This window comes from Schistocerca cancellata, chromosome 2 (assembly GCF_023864275.1).
Source record: "Schistocerca cancellata isolate TAMUIC-IGC-003103 chromosome 2, iqSchCanc2.1, whole genome shotgun sequence".
Lineage (NCBI taxonomy): Eukaryota > Metazoa > Arthropoda > Insecta > Orthoptera > Acrididae > Schistocerca > Schistocerca cancellata.
In genome coordinates, this window is record NC_064627.1 from 295426635 (window position 1) to 295447632 (window position 20998).

Below are 20998 nucleotides of genomic sequence, written 5' to 3' on the forward strand. Positions count from 1 at the left end.
ATGAACTCATTTCGGTAATAAATTTTTTGTCTCGTACGCAGTTGGCATAAAATGTAACAAACAATTGATTATAGTCACAAGCTGGAAAAAATTACTTAAATATTTCAACTTAAAATTTGTACTAATTTTTTCTGAAACAAAAGTATGGCACTCAGTCGCCATTGTAACCGCCCTGTTAAATTGTTAAAAACTTGGTCATCCACCGTCATAATTTTGAAATGAGAGATAGTATGAATGTCGCGAAATAAATGTTTCGCGTGAAGCGCCGTTACGACAGAGCCAAAGGTCAATTGTGGAAACTAAGCCACTGAATATTAAAAGTAACGTTATTAAGGAATACACCCAACTGACTACACAAAATAAGAGCGACCGTACATTTGCGAGTGAGTGGTTAAAAATAAGAATTAATACCGTACTGTCAGGGAAATGGGCACAAGTATAGTTACAAATGGTAAACGCTCAGTTGTTTACAAACTTACGTTTGGGATAGAGGCATGTACGTTCAAAGTACTGTCATTCCCCATGGCCTGGGTAAAAAGAATTATGGTTAAAATGCATTTATTCATCTGAGAAAGAAAATAGTCGGACTTCGTAATTAAGTGAAATGAAAGATTGCAGGTTCTGAATGTCGCTGCAAGTATGACCTAAATATTTAAACTGACTGGCGACCACGAAGGGAAAGAGATGAACAGATTCACGTACCTCTGTTCTGGAGCAGCGCCGTCGTGAACATCGTTGCCTCCATCTAAATTCTCAATACAAAATTAAAATCATAATAATCTTCCAGAGTTACAGGAGCTCGGATCCCTGGTATCGTAAATGAGAAAATCATATTGTTTCAGAAGTTGCCGTCATTATTCAGCACAATTTCTCTTGAAATTACAGAGCACTTCGTTTATACGTCTTATCACCTGGACAAGGGAACAACGAAAGGTAACTATTACTATAACAAATAAACGAAGAGCGTAAATCTTCTTTTGCCCATCAGTGTTAAATACTTTTCAGCTGCATCTTTGGTATGAGAGTCGATTAATTATCTACACATGTATCAATAAGAAAAGATTATTAAATTTCTTTACACTTTGGACATGTATGCATGTGCAACAAGCACTGTGGCAATGACAGCCCTTACGCAACACATCAAATGAATTCGCAATTATGAATAAGGACTACCATCAGCTGTAGAGTGGGATGACGACAATGAAATTTGTGCTGGACAGGGATCCAAAACCAAATATCCCGCTTTGCGATCGGTTGCCTCACAATTTGGCTATCCGTGCATGACTCACAGCCAGACCCATGCTTGACAATATATGGAAGGTTGGGTGTGGCTGTGAGTCGTGCACAGTTAACCAAATGGTAAGATGACTGACTGCGAAAAGTGCGGAATCTGGGTTCGAGTCCCAGTCCAGTACAAAAAAAAACTTTCATCATCGTTATTCGGTTCTACAGCTGATGGTAGTCCTTATTCACAATTGCGAATTCATTTGACATGAATAAATACTTCAGATGGATATTGCCAAAGCTGTTACAACAGCACTTTTAAAGCTATGGATCATTGCTGGTAACTGAAACAACAATTCTATGAATTCCATGTTACGAGCAATATTGACCTTTTGCCTAAAAATACTTTGTAAAAGTTGCCTTTTTTTTGTAAGAATCCTGTCAGGGAGAAGAAAAAGCTTGTTTAATGCCACAGAGTCTATTCCACTTTGTGTATTCAATGGCAAATCAAGTTCAACTTAAATATGGTGCATACTTTTGGTGGACAGAGGCATGGAACAGTGTGTGTGGGGGGGGGGGGGGGGGGTTGTGTGGGTGAAGCAATTTAGTTGTCAGTTTCTTCATTTCTTCAGTCTCATCCTGATATTTTATTTGTGTTCAAAGGTAGTTTCATAAAATACTCATATTGTTATAATGGTTCAAAGGTTTAATCATTTACTTCTATCATCACTTGACACAAGAACAATCTATTTTCTGTTCAGCAGATGATCCCTTCAGAGTACTGCAATTTTTTGCCTAGCAACATGACATCATATGATAAAAATGCTTCATTTAGAGAACATATTTTCATCCTAAATTTGTAACATAGTGGAGCATCTTAAATACCTCAGAGTTTAGAGTAATATTTACAGCATTTAAAAAACAGAATTCAAGAATTTTTAAATTTATTGTATATAATAATTTCTGAAATAATAGAGTTGCATGTAATGGTAGTCTTTTTGAGAATGAAATAAAGTAACTACAGAAAATATCATGCCATGCCTATGTAATATACTTCTAGGAGAGACAAACAAAGCAACAATGCCAGTAAACTTCCATAGGATCTTGATCCAGCAGCTTCTTCATGGTAAGTCCACTTCCAGTTTCCACACTGAGGAAAATCTGATGGAATTGATACCATCTCATCATGCCCACCAACTTTCAGTACTACACCCATACCAAGTTCTGCATGATTTGATATATGACAGTGAAAGAACCAGTATCCTGAAAACAGAAATAAGGAAAAATAAAGTTTCTGTGCTACAACATTTGAATATCCAAAAATCATGCCAGTTCAGAAGCTCGTCCCTCTTTCTGCAGTATAGTGTACTAAATATTAATCACAGAGTATTTCCTCTCGCTTACAGCATGCATTCACTCTGTATGACACAACACTTTGTGACTAATATTATATTCTGAATGTGGCTTACAACATAACAATCATCAGAGTAACATACAAAGAAGCAGCTGTACAATCAAAAGAGCAACGGGTATGACCATCACTGTAACTGGAACTTTGTTTTGGGTCATCAGTCTTCTGGATGCTTTGATACGGCCTGCCACGAATTTCTCTCCTGTGCCAACCTCTTCATCTCAGAGTAACACTCGCAACCTACATCCTCAATCATTTGCTGAATGTATCCCAATCTCTGTCTTCCTCTACAGTTTTTGCACCCTTCAGCTGCCTCTAGCATGATGGAAATCATTCCCTGATGTATTAACAGATCATCCTGTCCCTTCTCCTTGTCAGTGTTTTCCAAACATTCCTTTTCTCTCTGATTCTGCGCAAAATTTCCTCATTCCTTACCTTATCAGTCCACTTAATTTTCAACAATCGTCTGTAGCACTACATCTCAAATGCTTCAATCCTCTTCTCTTCCGGTTTTCCCACAGTCCATGTTTAACTACCATACAATGTTGTGCTCTAGACGTACATTCCTAGAAATTTCTTCCTCGAGCTAAGGGCTATGTTTGATATTAGTAGACTTCTCTTGGCCAGGAATGCCCTTTTTGCCATTGCTAGTGTGCTTTTAATGTCCTCCTTGCTCTGTGGATCTTTGGTTATTTTACGGCTGAAGTAGCAGAATTTCGTAACTTCATCTACTTTATTACCATCAATCTTTGTGTTATGTTTCTCGCTGTTCTCATTTCTGGTACTTCTCGTTACTTTTGTCTTTCTTTGATTTACTCTCAACCCACATTCTGTACTCATTAGATTGATCAGTTGATTCAGCAGATCATGTAATTCTTCTTCAATTTCACTAAGGATAGCAATGTCATCAGCAAATCGTATCATTGGTATCCTTTCACCTTAAATTATAATTCCACTACCGAATGTTTTTTTTTTTGTCCATCATTGCTTCTTTGATGTACATATTGAACAGTAGAGGTGAAAGACTACATCCCTGTCTTACATAGTTTTTAATCCAAGCACTTCGTTCTCGATCGTCCACTCTTATTATTCCCTCTTAGCTCTTGTACATATTTTTATTACCCATCTCTCCTTATAGCTTACCCCTATTTTTCTTAGAATTTCGAACATCTTGCACCATTTTAGATTGTCAAATGCTTTTTCCAGGATGACTAATCCTATGAACATGTCTGGATTTTTCTTTAGTCTTGCTTCCATTATCAATTGCAATGTCAGAATTGCTTCTCTGCTGCCTTTACCTGTTCTAAAGCCACCATATAGCCCATCCTCAGTTTTTTTTTCCATTCTTCTGTATATTATTCTTGTCAGCAACTTGGATGCTTGAGCTGTTAAGCTAATAGTGCGATAATTCTGCACTTGCCACGTCTTGCAGTCTTCAGAATTGTGTGGACGATATTTTTCCAAAAGTCAGATGGTATGTTGCCAGACATACATTCTACACACCAATGCAAATAGTCGTTTTGTTGCCACCCCCCCCCCCCCCCCCAATAATTTTAGAAATTCTGATGGAATGTTATCTATCCCTTTTGCCTTATTTGATGTTAAGTCCTCCAAAACTCTTTTGAATTTTGATTCTAATACTGCATCCCTTATCTCTTCTAAATCGATTCCTATTTCTTCTTCCATCACATCAGGCAAATCTTCCCCCTTATAGACACTTTCAATGTATTCTTTCCACCTATCTGCTCTCTCCACTGCATTTAGCAGTGGAATTTCTGTTGCACTCTTAATGTTACCAACCTTTGTTTTAATGTCACCAAAGGCTGTTTTTACGTTGCTGTATGCTCAGTCTGTCCTTCTGATGATCATTTCTTATTTGATTTCTTCACATTTTTCATGCAGCCATTTCATCGTAGATTCCCTGCACTCCCTATTTATTCATTCCTCAGCGACTTGTATTTCTGTTTTCCTGAGTTTGCCAGAACATTTTTGTATTTCCTCCTTCCATTGATCAACTGAAATATTTCTTTTGTTACCCATGGTTTCTTCGCAGTTATCTTCTTCGTACCTATGTTTTTCTTTCCAACTGCTGTGATGGCCCTTTTTAGAGATCATTCCTCTTCAACTGTACTGCCTACTGATCTATTCCTTATTACTGTATCTAAAGCCTTAGAGAACTTCAAGCGTATCTTGTCATTCCTTAGTACTTTCATATCCCACTTCTTTGCATATTGATTCTTCCTGACTAATGTCTTAAACTTCAGACTACTCTTCTTCACTACTATATTGTGATCTGAGTACGCCTTAAAATCCAGTATCTGATTTCGAAATTTCGTCTGACCATGATGTAATCTAACTGAAATTTTTCTGTGTCACGTGGCCTTTTCCAAGTATATTTCCTCCTCTTGTGATTCTTGAACAGAGTATTCACTATTACTAATTGAAATTTGTTACAAAACTTAATTAGCCTTTCTCCTCTCTCATTCCTTGTCCCAAGCCCATGTACTCCTGTAAAATTTTCTTCTAGTCCTTTCCCTACAACTGCATTCCAGTCCTCCATGACTATTAGATTTTCATCTCCCTTTACATACTGTATTAAAATTTCAACATCCTGCTCATGTACTTTCTCTATCTCTTCATCTTAAGCTTGCAACGTCGGCTTGTATACCTGAAATATCAATGTCGGCGTTGGTTTGCTGTCGATTCTGATAAGAACAACCCTGATGCCTTTATGATGTCATAAACCTACTCTCAGAGCAACACTAGTAATCCTAAAAGAAATATTTATTTATTTCATGTTCTGTAGGTCTCGTATTGTGAGCACCTCACATGAGATGGGGATCGAGTCAAACATACAAAACAACAAACATACAAAAAGTTACAAAACAGTCTTCATTAAATTTATAAAAAATGTTCTACATAACTGCATATAGTTAACACAAAGTTTAGAGGAAAAACAGATATTGTACATATAACAGCATATTTCTTTGAGTGTAAATACAAAATTTCATGTTTTAATTTGGAGAAAAATTGGAAGCACATTTCTTTGTTAACAAGATGGAGTATTCTATCTAAATGCTATTTCCCTTTTTGCATCATAAAACGCTTCTAATGTATAAACAGACATATTTAACAAATATTCCTTTAGTTTTTCTTTTAAAAAGAGATTCATTTTCTCTCAAACAGGTCAGGGAGAACAACTGTCAGGTTCTTAAGTTCACAATGAAGACTTTCTTTCCCTCTTGTATTATATTTGCGATAGTTCCTATTTGAAGGAAATTGTGCAGGGTTCTTAATTACAAAACACATCAGCGAATACATGTACTGGGATGCAGTGGTCATTATTTGCGGCTTTTTCAAAAGGTTACGGCATGATGTCCTAGGTGCTACTCTGCACATAATTCTAATAGCCCTTTTCTGGGCCACAAAAATTTTCTTTGCCAAAGCTAAATTTCCCCAGAAGATAATTCTGTAACACACAATGGAGTGAAAATACCCATAGTATGTGGACTTAATAGTCGTTAAATCTCCAATGGAAGACATCATTCTGATAGCATACATAGCCGAGCTCAATTTTTTAGGGTCTGTTGTATATGGAAGGACCATTTCATTTTGCTATCGATATGTACTCCGAGAAATTTAAACACATCCATTCTTTCTATTCGCTGATTTCCACATTTTACATTTATTTCTCTCACTTTTTTTGTTATTGTATGGAACTGGATAAAATTTGTCTTATTTGAGTTTTGAGAGACACCATTAACACTGAACCAGTTAATCACTTCAGAGAGTATGTTTTTAACTGGCTCCTCGAAATTAAAATCTGATTTTCCACTCATGAAGATGGTGGTATCGTCATCAAAAAGAGTAAATTTGCAAGGCAGGCTTGCACACAATGGTAAATCATTTATAAACATCAGAAACAACAGTGACCCCAGAATTGAGCCTTGAGGCACACCACAACTAATAGAAGTCCATTCAGACTGAGCGGAGGTATCCATTGACTCAACTTTCTGTTTTCTTTCCTGAAGATAAGATTGCAGCCAGTTACCTGAGACACCCCTTATTTCAAGTAATTTGGCTTTCTACCTGAGAATGTGGTGATCTACACAATCAAATGCCTTTGATAAGTCACAGAAACACCAATTCTTATCATTTTTTTTCATTTAGACATTCAAGTACTTCATTTGTAAGTGCATACACTGCATCCTCAGTTGAACAGCCCCTCTGAAAGCCAAACTGGCTCTTGTTGATAAGTCTGTTCATTATGAGGTGTTCAGTAATTTTATTGTGCATTAATTTTTCTAGAATTTTAGAGAAGGCTGTTAACAGTGAAATAGGGCGGTAGTTAGTGAGCTCAGCTCTATCACCCTTCTTGTGTAGGGGCTTCACAATGGAACACTTGAGTCTTTCAGGAAAAATGCCTTATTGAAATGATGCATCATATGGCACAGAATATCACTAATCCATATACATGCAAATTTCAATAAATTATTGGATACATTATCTACTCCTGCAGAGTTCTTACACTTTAATGACCAGATGACTGTTTGAATTTCCTCTACAGTGATAGGATTAATGTACATTTCTGGTATTATGTTGGAGTATGCATCCTGACAAAGTCATAGCTTCCTCAACAGACGGCCTACAGCCAATTTGTTGGGTTACTGACAGGAAATGTTTGGTAAAAATTTCAGGCACACTTTTCTGATTTTCTATTAAGTTACCCCCATGCCTCATTTTTAGGTCATCTGTGTCACTTGTTTTTGTCTTTGTCTCACTTTTTTAAAATGTTCCAAATTGTTTTCATTTTATTATTAGATTTATCTATTTTCTCCTTATCCAAAAGGGCTTTTGAATTGTGTATTACTTTCTTCAAAATTTTGCAGTACAATCTATAATGATTCCATTTTTGTGTATCATTAGCTATTCTGATTTTCGCATAAATTTCTCTCTTAGTCCTGCATGACTGTTTAATACCTTCTGTGATCCAAGGCCTACTTACGGAATTTGGATTAATATATTTGATTCATTTCTTTGGAAAAGATTCTTCGAAAAGGGCAGAAAAATCATTTATAAAATAGTTAAATTTGTCATTAGCATTATCACTGTTATAAATAAAGGACCAGTCCATTAGCTGCAACTTACAGTTGAAGGATTCTTTTGCCTCTTTGTTCATTATTCTTATACATTTCCACTGGGGAGATAGTTTAACAATATTGTTAACGCTGTAAATAGTGATTAATTGACCATCATGGTCTGTGAGACCATTTATAACCTGGTTTACATTAATGTTCAGGTATCTAGTTCATTTAAAAATACATGATCTATCATAGTTTGGGAATCTGGTGTGATTCTAGTGGGAAAATTGATTACTGAATTCAGATTATAAGTGGACATCACATTCTAGAAGTTACTTCTATTGTTATTATCAGTCAGACAGTCTACATTAAAATCACCTAAGGCTACAATATCCTTTGTTTTTGGATAGGAAACTGACAATACCTGGTCCGTGAGACTAAAAAACATTTTTATATTTCCTGATGGTGCCCTGTAAACAGCCAGGACTATTAATGAATTTTTATTTCAGTAGCACATGCTTCAAAATGTTGGTCCATACAGTATTTTGTAATGTCAATTACTTTCTAATCAAAATTTTCCTTAACATATATTGCCACTCCCCCCATTTCTTTATTTACTCTACAGTATTGGGTTGCTAAGTTGTAACTTGATAAAAAGGGCATGATGCAGTTGCTAGTAACATTGTGCTAAGTGAAGCACAATATCTGGGCATTATTTATACAGTCTTTCTCATTAATGTTGATAAGCAATTGGTCTATTTTGTTAGGGAGGCTTCTCACATTTTGATGAAAAATTGATAACCCTACCTACTTTATTTTGTCAGTGCTGGTATTTCATGACTGAGATTCCAGAGGAGTCTGCCTAAAGTCATGTGGTAGTAAACATTTGACACTGTTTAGGGTATTGGCTTTTTCTTCTTCAGGCCTGCACATAAAAAATCATTGACACCATTCTATCTGTTGTAGTTGTCTTCTCATTTGTGGTTGCTGGTGATACTATTGGCTGCCTGGATGATTCTGCCATCGCTGGGACTGATGCTCCTGTTAATGTAGCTTTTGTTGACTTCATCTTTTCAGGTAGACCTACTGCTTCTGTCGCTGTTCTCTCTGTTGGCATGTTAGCAGGAGTTGTATTTACAGTACCATTGCTTTTGAAGAGGTAATCAATTGATACTGATAACTGCTCGACTGTTTTTGGATACATCATTGGGATGGCTGTATTGTGAAGACTGTTATCTTGCAACTTCTGTTCAGATGCATTCCATGTTCTCTGTAGTTTGCACCTTTGAAGAAAGTCCACACTAAGAAAATGTGCATTTGGGTACATTTTGCAGATCTTGTGGAACTGCCTGTTTGCCCTTTTAATTTCGAAATTTACGCAGGAAGTAGTCATCAGATCGTGTCTGTGAGGTATTCCAGTTACAATCACAATGCTCTCTCTTGCAGAATGTAAAACTTGCTTCAGGTTACCGATAGCAGACCCAGCTAGCACTCAAGCTTATTTCAAGGTGGATATTGAGTTTACGTTCAGTTGAAAATTCAAGATTGAAAAATTAACCTCTTCCACAGCTTGTTTCAAGGTGGGTATTGAGTTTAGGTTCAGTTGAAAATTCAAGATTGAAAAATCAACCTGTTACACAGTTTACATCAAGCTGTAAAAATTTAGCTTGAATTAAAATAATTTTCCCAAGCTTGAAATAAACTGTAATTTCCCTGGAAGGCTGTACAGCAGATGCGCGCGCAGCATAGCTTCCATAGACGTCCACGGGAAGCGCCACAAGCGTTTATAAGCCGTGACGTAAGGGTGTTGTGTGTGACGTCATGACGGCGCGGAGTTTGGTTTGAGTGTGGCTGTCTCCAGTTCTGTTTTATCTTATTTTATTTACTTTTCTGAGCCTTGCTATGTTTACGGCCATTTTACCTTTGTGACGCGCGTTAATGGTTGTGGTTTGTTGACAAGTTTGTTTTATACTAGAAAACAGTTCGGTACGTTAATGTTACAAATGTTAAATATTACGTAACGTAAAGTTACGTTTACGGCCATTTTACCTTTGTGACGCGCGTTAATGGTTGTGGTTCGTTGACAAGTTTGTTTTATACTAGAAAACAGTTTGGTACGTTAATGTTACAAATGTTAAATATTACGTAACGTAATTAATTAGGGTCAATAAATTCAGATTAATATTTATATAGCTTAAAACAAGCTGTAAATACCAGGCTGTATTCCACGTGTGTAGATACAGCTGGAGCCAAGCTTGATAAGTCAAGCTTGAAATATAGCTTGAACTCTGCCAACTTTGATGTTTATTTCAAGCTAGAATCCAGCTAACAGGCTTGAATATTCCAGCTTTGATCAAGCTTATATACTTGAACTTTACAGCTGGAAGCAAGTTTGAAACCGGCTTACTGTGCTATCTGGGGATGCTACTTCATTTCTATAAACATCATTGGCTCCCCCAATCAACACAATACTTTTGTTTTGGTTTCTAAATATTCCTGATCGATACTTTTGATAACTTCCTTCATGGGTGCCCCAGGTTTAACAAAGCCACATGCTTTCACATTGAGTTCATAACGAAATATTTCTAAGAGATTTCGTTCATGACTGCCAGAGTAAATAACTATTTCTTCACTTTTACCAAACATCTGCGACTTCTTACACTTTTCTTGTGCTAAATTGTTCACTTCAGATTTTTCTACAGCTGCGGTGTTTGCATCTGAATGTAAGTTCTCACAGTCAGTACAACTTAAGTGGTCTGGAGGTCGAGTTTTAGAGTTTCTTATATTGGCTGTTTTTCTTCTCTAGTTCCTCACATCTGGTATGTAAAGCGCACATTTCACTTAAAAGCACTGCAATTACGTCGTCTTTACTGTCTCTTTTGTGTATACTGAGAGCAAGATTTGCATTGATACATTGCGAACAAAGCCATGTCTTTAAATTGGGATTGATGTTTACGCAGTTAAAATGGTACACAGTTCTGCAATTCACGCACATTATACTTTTTTCAGCACGCTTCTGACAATGGCATACCTTCTAGATCGGCGGAACTTCACGAATTGACGAGCTAGTCGCACGCGCAATTTTTCTATCACATTTTTCTGCTCTAAGTGCTTCTTTCTACTACTTTTGCGACAATATAGCACGCCACACATAGCTGATCACAATACAAACCGAAATTATTGCAAGACGAACACTTTTCTTCGTTTACCGAGCATTTATTTTCGGAACTCACAAACTCACTTTCCACCACCGCCGCCATCTTGCCAAGATATCTGTGGCAGGTATGTCCTTTTCAAGTAAGACATTCTGACCTTCCCCCTCTTTAAGTGAGAGTGACTTCAGAGACACATTTTATTTTGTAGCTCTCTTGCATGTTGTTTAAGTGGCAATTAAGCTGTCACACTACTACTCTACAATGACTTTTTCCCTTGAAAATAAATTATAACTGTCAGTAGTAATAAACAAAGGATAATCAAAAATTGCAAAGAGCAAACATAACATCAAAATGGTCCCTGTACCACAGCTTACACAAATCTTTTCTAGTGACAATTTCAACACAGCCCCCCTGCTGTCAAGTGGAGTCCCCAGAATGTGTAGGTATTTGAAATGCTCTCATTGACCTGCCCTGGCGTGATTTGCTGGAGTCTTCGGTGTCACCTCTTGTCTTGTCTGGAGTGGCATTAGCTGTGTTTCCCCTGCTTGTTTATCTTCTGCACCCTGTACTGATGCTCCCTGTACTGATGAAGCAGGTGCCGGCTATGTCTGATCCTGTGTCTATCTCATCGTCTGATGCGAGGATACAAGCCAGTTTCCCTCATTTGAATGATACTGCCTCTACTTACTGTCACATTTCATGCACAATGTAGGCTCATCTCATTGTGACACTTTGTGTGGCCCAGTGTGTGTTGATTGCGAAGGGGGCATGCACACCTGCCCACAGAATTACATGTGAGCATGTTTGCAATTCTTTGTGGATGAAAATATCATTATCTCAATGCCATGATGCTGGAAGGGTTGTAACTTTGCAATTTGGCTCTACATTTGTCGAAGCAAATATGGTAAATTTGTAGCTTCCAGTCCAGGCCATGAAAAAAAAAAAACTACTCTGTTGGTAAACGTAAAGCCTCTCCCTACAACATCTCCACTGTGGAGCATCTCCACATGCAGTTCATAGGCTCCACAAAATCATAGGCAGTGTGGAGGTCCATCTGTTTTTATGGTACACGAGTGCAGCCTTTAATGTTCTGCGCCACCACTCCACAATCCCATTACTCAATGCATGGTAACTAGTGGTTCAATGATACCAAAATCCACACAGATTGTATAGCTCATGGAACAGGCTGAGTCAAATAGCTGTCCTTGATCCATGGTGACATGTGACAGGTACCCGAACCACGGTATTTGTGCTGATGACAAGCCTTTGTCTACCATTTCTGCTGTTGTGTCTGCAACTGGTGCTGCTTCATCTCACTGAGCATACCTGTCAATGTCAGTCAGTAAGCAGTGATATCTTTCAGAGAGGGGCAGTGGTCATAGATATCTCCCACATAGCATGGTAAGCCGGTTTCAAACTTGTTTCCAGCTGTAAAGTTCAAGTGTATAAGCTTGATCAAAGCTGGAATATTCAGGCCTGTTAGCTGGATTCAAGCTTGAAACAAACATCAAAGTTGGCAGAGTTCAAGCTATATTTCAAGCTTGACTTATCAAGCTTGGCTCCAGCTGTATCTACACACGTGGAATACAGCCTGGTATTTACAGCTTGTTTTAAGCTATATAAATATTAATCTGAATTTATTGAACCTAATTAATTACGTTACGTAATATTTAACATTTGTAATATTAACGTACCGAACTGTTTTCTAGTATAAAACAAACTTGTCAACAAACCACAACCATTAACGCGCGTCACAAAGGTAAAATGGCCGTAAACATAGCAAGGCTCAGAAAAGTAAATAAAATAAGATAAAACAGAACTGGAGACAGCCACACTCAAACCAAACTCCGCGCTGTCATGACGTCACACACGACAACACCCTTACGTCACGGCTTATAAACGCTTGTGGCGCTTCCCGTGGACGTCTATGGAAGCTATGCTGCGCGCGCATCTGCTGTACAGCCTTCCAGGGAAATTACAGTTTATTTCAAGCTTGGGAAAATTATTTTAATTCAAGCTAAATTTTTACAGCTTTATGTAAACTGTGTAACAGGTTGATTTTTCAATCTTGAATTTTCAACTGAACCTAAACTCAATACCCACCTTGAAACAAGCTGTGTAACAGGTTGATTTTTCAATCTTGAATTTTCAACTGAATCTAAACTCAATATCCACCTTGAAATAAGCTTGAGTGCTAGCTGGGCTAGATATATGTGTGAGAATAGGTCTGTTGTGTTTGGAAACTCTCTGACCTACTTCTGCACACGGGTGCCCGTGTCCCATTGCTGGCACAATATCTTCTCCCTTGCCCATTTGTGGCAATCCTTTTTTAATGCTGGGCCAAATGAATTTATCAATTTTATGCTCATATTCACGGGGCAGGGTGGGTCAATTTATGCACACTATCAGACAACATCTTGTGGAGGCCATCAGGGGTAAAGGGGGGTTGGTATGGCTTGACACACATCACACCAAATCAGAACTTTTGCCCCTGCTGACCATATGTGCTAAATTTGCAGTCCTGTAGAGCTGTTTTGCAAATAGTCCTGCAATCGGCTATGGGTAGTGTGTGCTTTGGTGAGTTGCTCATAATCCATAGTATGTTTGATGGCTCCAATGCCAAAAAAATAAATAAGTAAATATTGGCTGCTATGTTCACAGCTCCTCTAATGTACCTCAGACCTGTTGTGAATTGGCTGATGAGCTCCAGCTGTTGGGACTGAATTGAGGAGCAGCTGTCTTTGTATGTACTAAAAGCAAAAGTTATTGGTTTATGATCTGTATGTATAGAGTATGGTTTTGCTTTCACATACAAATATGTTAATATTGTTGCAGCTGCAGATACACTAAAATTAAACTTCTGTAGCTATTAAATTGTAAACTATTAATGTAGCTAGTAAAAACAACACTTAAATAGTAATAACCTCTTTTTAAAGTCAACATCATAAGGTGCTATGTTTTGTATAATCACTTATGTCATTCTGGTCTTTGGTTATTATTTTAAGTCTTTCTGCACATTTACATATTACTTTTTACCTACTTTTGTTTTTGTCTACTCTATTATTTTCTCTGATGGAATTTTATTTTTTGCTTCTAAAAATTTTTCCCAAATAAGCTCTTTTCTTGTAAATTTTTTATCATTGAATGTTAAGTTCTGACACAATGTTTCTGTTTTTATCCTCTTGTTTTCCTTTTGATATAATTTTTATTGTGTCTCTTTTTTCATATGTTATCTATTCTAGTAATAACCCACTGTTGTTTATGTTACATACTATGACTCCCTGTTTCCCCTCTTCTGTTACTACTTCATATACTGTCCAAAATGTGGTAGCATTTCACTAACGTCAGAAGCCCTTGAATTTCATATGTTGTACTCTTTTATTAGGTAGCACACTACCTGTATGTGACCACTTTGATTAGTTTTTTATTTTTATTGTTTTAAAAGGGAAAAGGTGGTATCCTTCCACTTTTTGTCCTTTTTTTCTTTGCATCCAGAAAATAAATTTCACTTTAAAGACTCGTGAGAAAGTTTTCTGACTTTCTTATTAATTAATATTCATTCATTTGTAGTCAGTGTTAAGCTTCATTTTAGTGCCTTTTTCATTGGATGAGTAATGGCAGTGCAAGAACTGCGACAGCAAATATTTGATTTAATGTTTGCAGCACTCAAATAAATATTCAGTAACCTGTCTCAGTATTAAATCCTATGGTCTCAGAAGCCTATCTGCCCTTTATTTGCTCTTTACTATGACATGTAGGTTTATAGGTGACACACCTCTTCCTTTGATAGATGTCCATTATAACACATTTCGTTATCCTTCCAAAAATTTATCCTTGTCGGTACTAATAGTTCGGTCTTGATTATTAGAAACCCAAGATTTCATCAAATTCCACATGATTTGATGCTTATTTATGGCTGCCCTGTCAACAAGAATATTGTTTTCACTTTGACAACTTATGTTGCATTCCACAAGACATCTCTGTGTAACTTGTACAAACAGGAATGTTTAATAACTGGAACACTGGAAGAGCATTATTTATAAATAATTGAAATAGGAACAACTATAGAATGCTAGCAGGCAGACATGGTTAAAAATTTTAGAAAACTTCAAATTCAGGAATTTTTGTAAAAAAACTGTCACCTCAGAAGACAGACAGGAAATAGGAACAAGATAAATTATGGCACACATTTAAGAATGAAGAGGAAAATAAATTCTCTATGACTGAATTCTCTCCCTTTTTCTTATGTGTCAATCCTATGTGAAAAATCTATTAAATGTATAAAATGCAGAATATGAATAATTAGTATTATTTATTTATTTATCTCTTGTTCCGGTGATCCATGTTGTGACACTATCACAGGATATGGAACGTGTCAATTTTACAAGCTTTTGGCCAGAATTTATAGTACTACATAAAACAAAAACAGTAAACAGTAACTTAGGTCCCACTACAAACATACATTTTAGAGATAGATAAAGATTACAAAATAATAAGTGTTACAGAGAAATAAATATTGCAAAATATATGTTTACAATAAAAATATTCGGTATTACAAATACAAATTTGGGCATACATTTGCAATTTACAATACAAGAAATGTTAAACACTGTAGTTCAGGAACTCTTCTAATGTATAAAATGATCCTTGCAATAGGAACTGCCTTAAGGTTTTTTTAAACAGGAGATCATCATCTACCAAAAACTTAATTCGTGAAGGGAGGGCATTAAAAATCTTATAGCCACTGAAATGGACTCCTTTCTGCACCATACTTAGATTTGGCTGTTCATAGTGGATATCATGTTTCCTTCTAGTATTGTGACTGTGATATGCACTATTCAGCTTAAAGATGGATTTTTCTTTCCTTATGAAGCACATCAATGAGAATATATATTGCGCAGTGGATGTAAGTATTTCAAGCTTCTTAAAAAGATTCCTGCATGTGGCTCTAGGATGGACTCCACACATGATCCTTATGGCTCTTTTTTGTACACGCAGTACTTTTTTAGCCAGTGGCTGATTTCCCCAAAATATAATTCCAAATGCCATAATTGCATGAAAATAACCATAATACGCTGACTTCATGGTTTCCATGTTTCTATAAGAAGAAACAATGCACAATGCGTATGTTGCTGAACTTAATAGAGACAGAAGATGGGGGTCATCATACATGATGTGACTGATGTGAAGGCCGTACTTTTCACTCAGTTGCATCACATGTAATATAGCATGTATCTGAATATCTCTCTTTAGAGGTTACATGTATGTCTTTTCGCCAATAGCATTCATAGGGACCAGAGCACAGTGTGTTTAATCTCTGATATTTCATGAGTCCATTGTAACTCTTCTCATGTAAATGTTTCTGGAAGAGAGAGCCATAATATAATCATAGTTAAGTACTAGCAAAGAGAAATACAACTTGGGCATGAAAATCGTGATATTTTTTCACAAAACATGAGAAGAACCTTTAAATCAGAATGAAGAATCTTTACTGCTAGTACACAAAGCTGATTGGCCAAAAGGTATATGTTATGTATTATGTTAATGAGAACATCATCTGGAGTTTACAGAAGTTATCCTCGAGGTTACAGACTTGTGTAATATTATTATAGAGCTAATAAAAGGAATTGGCATCAGCTATACACACAAGAAGCAAAGTCGTCTTTAAGATGACAGTTGTTAATATTTACTACATTCAACAGCTCTTTCAGTGCTGTGGCACATTATAGCACATGGGAACACAATACATTGTAGGCGTAATTGTATAAAAACTGTCATCAGTGGATTATTTTAACACAGTAGAAACAGATTTCTACAGTGTTAAAATAAGTGGCTAGAGGACAAATGTAAGTCTATAAAAGTATGTATAACTATGGGAAAATAGATACCACCTATAGGAACATTAAAGGGGGCTTTGGAAAAAAGAGAAGCAGGTATATGAATATCAAGAACTCATGAAAAAGTGCAAGTGATGTGTTATAATAAATGTGGGTGAAAAAACATTGGAAATCAGCCAGCTGGAGCAAGAGGACTGAATGAACACATCTCTAGTACCACACATATGGACTAACAACACTGGAAATCATAAGTAACAACAAACAATAATTTTAACATCACTATATTTGTGCTACAAAAGTTTCTAATCTAAAAAACATGAGAAGAACATGACAGAATGTAGCATAGTAACATACTGTAACTACCACATAATACATTTATCATATATCTAAAAAGAAATATGTATTACAGGCCACTGAGGATGCTTCACAAGTAAAAGAAGCAAAACACGTATGGCAAAATGCAAACTGCCTTTCATTTAGTGGCATAGACAGAACACATCTCCATAAATTCTGCAGCAACTAAGTAATGATGGAAAACAAAAAAATGATGACCAAGAACTTAGAAAAACCAGTACTAAGCAAATAAGGGAAAGCTGAAAGACAGACTGAATGTATAGAGGAGCTATACAAGGGAAAAGAACTTGAAGGCAATATTACAGAAATGGAAGAGGAAGTAGTTGAAGATGAGATGGGAGACATGATACTGTGGGAAGAATTTGACAGAGCAGTGAAAGACCTAAACTGCAGCAAATCCCTCAAGTTGACAGTGTTCCCTTACTGCTGGTATCTTGGCGAGAGCCAGCCATGACAGAACTATTTCACCCGGTGTGCAAGGTATATGTGACAAGGGAAAGACAAAGAATTAATAATTCCAATTCCAAAGAAAGCAGGTGCTGACAGGTGTTAATAATACAGAACTATCAGTTTAATAGGTCAGGTTGCAAAATACTGACATGAATTATTTACATAAGAACAGAAAAATTCTTGGAAGTCAACCTTATGGAACATTTGTTTTAGTTTTGGAGAAATGTTGGAACACATGAGGCAGTACTGGTACTATGACTGATCTCAGATTATACAGTAAGGAAAGAGAAACCTACACTTGTAGCATTTGTAAATTGCAAAAAGCTTTTGACAATGTTGGCTGGAATACACTCTTCAAATTTCTGAAGCCAGCAGGTTTAAAATACAGGGAGAAAAGGCTATTTAGAAGCAGATGGCAGTTATGAGAGTCAAAGGATGTGAAAGGGAAGCAGTGGTTGAGAAGGGAGTGGGACAGTGTTGTAGCCTGTCCCCAATGTTATTCAGTCTGTACATTGAGCAATCTATGAAGGGAAGCAAGGAGAAATTTGGAAAGGAAATTAAAGTTCAGGGAGAAGAAATTAAAACTTTGCATTTGCTGATGACATTGTTATTCTGTCAGAGACAGCAAATGACTTAGAAGTGCATGTGAATGGAATGGACAGTGTCTTGAATGGAGGCTATAAGATGAACATTAACAAAAACAAAACAAGGCTAAAGGAATCTAGTCTAAGTAAATAATGTGATGCTGAGGGAATTAGATTAGAAAGTGAGAACTAAAAGAAGTAGATGAGAACTGGTGTATGGGCAGTAAAATAATTGATGATGGCCAAAGTAGAGAGAATATAAAATGTAGACAGACAATGGCAAAAAAAGCATTTCTGAAGAACAGAAACTTGTTACCATTGAGTGTAAATTTAAATGTTAGGAAATCTTTTCTGGAGGTATTTGCCTGAAATCTAGCCTTGTACAGAAGTGAAATATGGATGATAAGCAGTTCAGACAAGAAGAAAATATATGTTTCAGAAATGTGTTGCTACAGAAGAAGGCTGGAAATTAAGTGGGTAGATCATGCACGTTTGAGGTATTGAGCAGAATTGGGGAGAAAAAATAATCTGCAGCATATTTGCCAGAGGAATAACACTTAAAGAACTTTTAATTCATAGAGACTGGTCATCATTTGAATGAAAATGTCTAATATTAATAAATGTGAAATTGTTTAAAATTTAACACAAGGGCATTGAATTCATCATTAGACTGAATAACTCCCATTAAAAGTAATTTCAGATTATGAGACTGCCATTCTGTGTGTGCTCCTGAGGAACTTCAAACAACTAAGTAATTCAATGATACAAGGGATGTGAACAATGTGGCAAGGGGCTGGGAGTGGGAGTGGCTTAGGTATGACCTGAAATACTTTGTAGGCTGGATGGGTGGCAGAATACCACTTCATGAGGTGTAGGAAGGATTATGGATAGGATATACACTATTTTCAGGACAGTCTAAGCCCAAGCAATAGACATCAGTCAGTTGCCCCAGTCTGGAATGACACTGGGTCACTTTTCTTTGTGGTGAGGGGGGGGGGGGAGGGGGTGATCCTTCTCAGCCACTTCTTGAGATTGATGGCAGGATTTGGGATGTGTGAGGATATGGCAGGGTAAATCTGTCAGTGGACTGTATTTGGGAGATAATACCTGTCTGTGAAGGCATTCAGCATACTGGGCAGGGCAATAATCATCACTGCAGTTGCATGCTCAATGGGTAACCAGCCCATATGGTGAGATTTGTTTATATATCTTCCCCTCAAAGGAAAAGTAATTTTGTGTGAGTATGTTATTAGTTAGATATATAAGGAATAAGACAGTGATCTTGGAGTTGGAAGGACATCAAGACAATAGTGTTCAATAGCAGGAAGGTCATGGGCATTGGGGGTGTTGATGTATATGGAGGTGATGTCAATAGTGATGAGCAGTGATCTAAGTGGTAATGAGTGAGGATGGATGAGAATCAGTGAAATAAGTGGTTCTTATCTTTGATATGATAGGCTATGCTACAAACAGTTTTTAAATGTACTGCCCACATCATTGTCATTGTGTGTTGCATGAATTCACTGGCTGCAGTTCCCTCTTGTCGCATTCCTATCCTAACTACCTGCTGCTTCTCTCTCCCACATTTCTATCTTGTACACTAGTAGCCTCCCTCCAACCTGTGAGACACACTTTTCCAAACCTCCTTTCACTTCCTGCCTCCTTTCTCCCCTTGCCCACTCCACCCAGCACAACCCCTCATCACAATCAACCTGTCGTAATGCAGTCCTGGCATTATATATTCAGCCAGCACAATGTAGCTCTGTGTGTGTGTGTGTGTGTGTGTGTGTGAGAGAGAGAGAGAGAGAGAGAGAGAGAGAGAGAGAGAGAGAGAGAGAGAGAGAGAGAGGGGGGGGGGGGGCATGATTTAAAAGCCAGTGAAGTCTTCATTCTTTTTTGTGAGTCTGTCAATGAATTATTGCATTTACTCCTAACTATTCACTCTAGGAATGGGCTTTTCAGCGAAGATATAGTTCCCTTATTGTGTAGTGTCATTAAGAACATTATGTGTTACTCAAAAGAAATAGGATAATCTTACCATTAACAGCTTATGTGTCACAAGACTTATATAATATATGCATACTGTTTTAGGGAAAAAAAAGGAAAAAAAGTGGTCTTACCTGGATTGTCTGCTATGAATCTAATGACCGTATAACCTCTCATTGGAACAGATATAGTATCTTTAAGAGGTGCTGTTTCAAGATTCTTGTGTATTGCCCCCTTTTCATTCATTTCTTTTACTCGACCAACTGTCACAGGTCCTTCTTCTTCTTCTAGAGGTTCCATAGCAACCACGTGGAAATGATAACCATGCATGTGAAATGGATGGTCTTGATCTCTGATGACACCTTTAAAAAGAGGAAAGGAAATGGTAACAATCCAGCCAGTTCCAAAAAAGATCTGCCTGACAGCAAAAGTAACTCTAATAATGAAATGTCAGGCAGATTAATTAATACAATAACTTTGATAAGGAATACACTATTTAAGCCCAAATTTAGAGGATGCTAAACTTTAATAATAAATTTTGCCGACATAGTCTATGGAGGACAGTGACCTGTTGTTATATTTATACTAAAATGAACAGTCAGGATCACAATAATATTTCTTTATTGACTGGTTTTGGCTTACACAAGCCATCTTCAGATATTTGTGTGTGTGTGTGTGTGTGTGTGTATGTGTGTGTGTGTGTGCACGCACGCGAGCAAGCGCTGACTGCCCTCGGATGACGTACAGTCATGGTACCAGAGATCCAAGGAGCTGTCAGCACCTGCCATAACTGAAGATGACTTGTATAAAAGCTGAAACCGCTCAATAAAGAAATATTATTGTCATCTCAAATGTTCATTTTAACATAAACTTGAATAATGTCAATAACATTTTCAAGCAAGTGATGCAACAAAGA

General features: G+C 37.0%; 1 protein-coding gene across 1 annotated transcript in view; it reads right to left on the reverse strand.

Moving 5' to 3' along the window:
* Positions 1-1886: 1886 nt before the first annotated feature.
* LOC126161662 (uncharacterized) overlaps positions 1887-20998 on the reverse strand; it is a 251167-nt gene continuing 232055 nt past the window's right edge. The window contains exons 10-11 of the mRNA XM_049917657.1: positions 20217-20444; positions 1887-2487 (exon numbers count right to left, since the gene is read on the reverse strand). Of these exons, the coding sequence (XP_049773614.1) occupies positions 2255-2487; positions 20217-20444 (461 nt within the window). The 3' untranslated portion in view covers positions 1887-2254. The remainder of the gene's footprint in view (positions 2488-20216; positions 20445-20998) is intronic.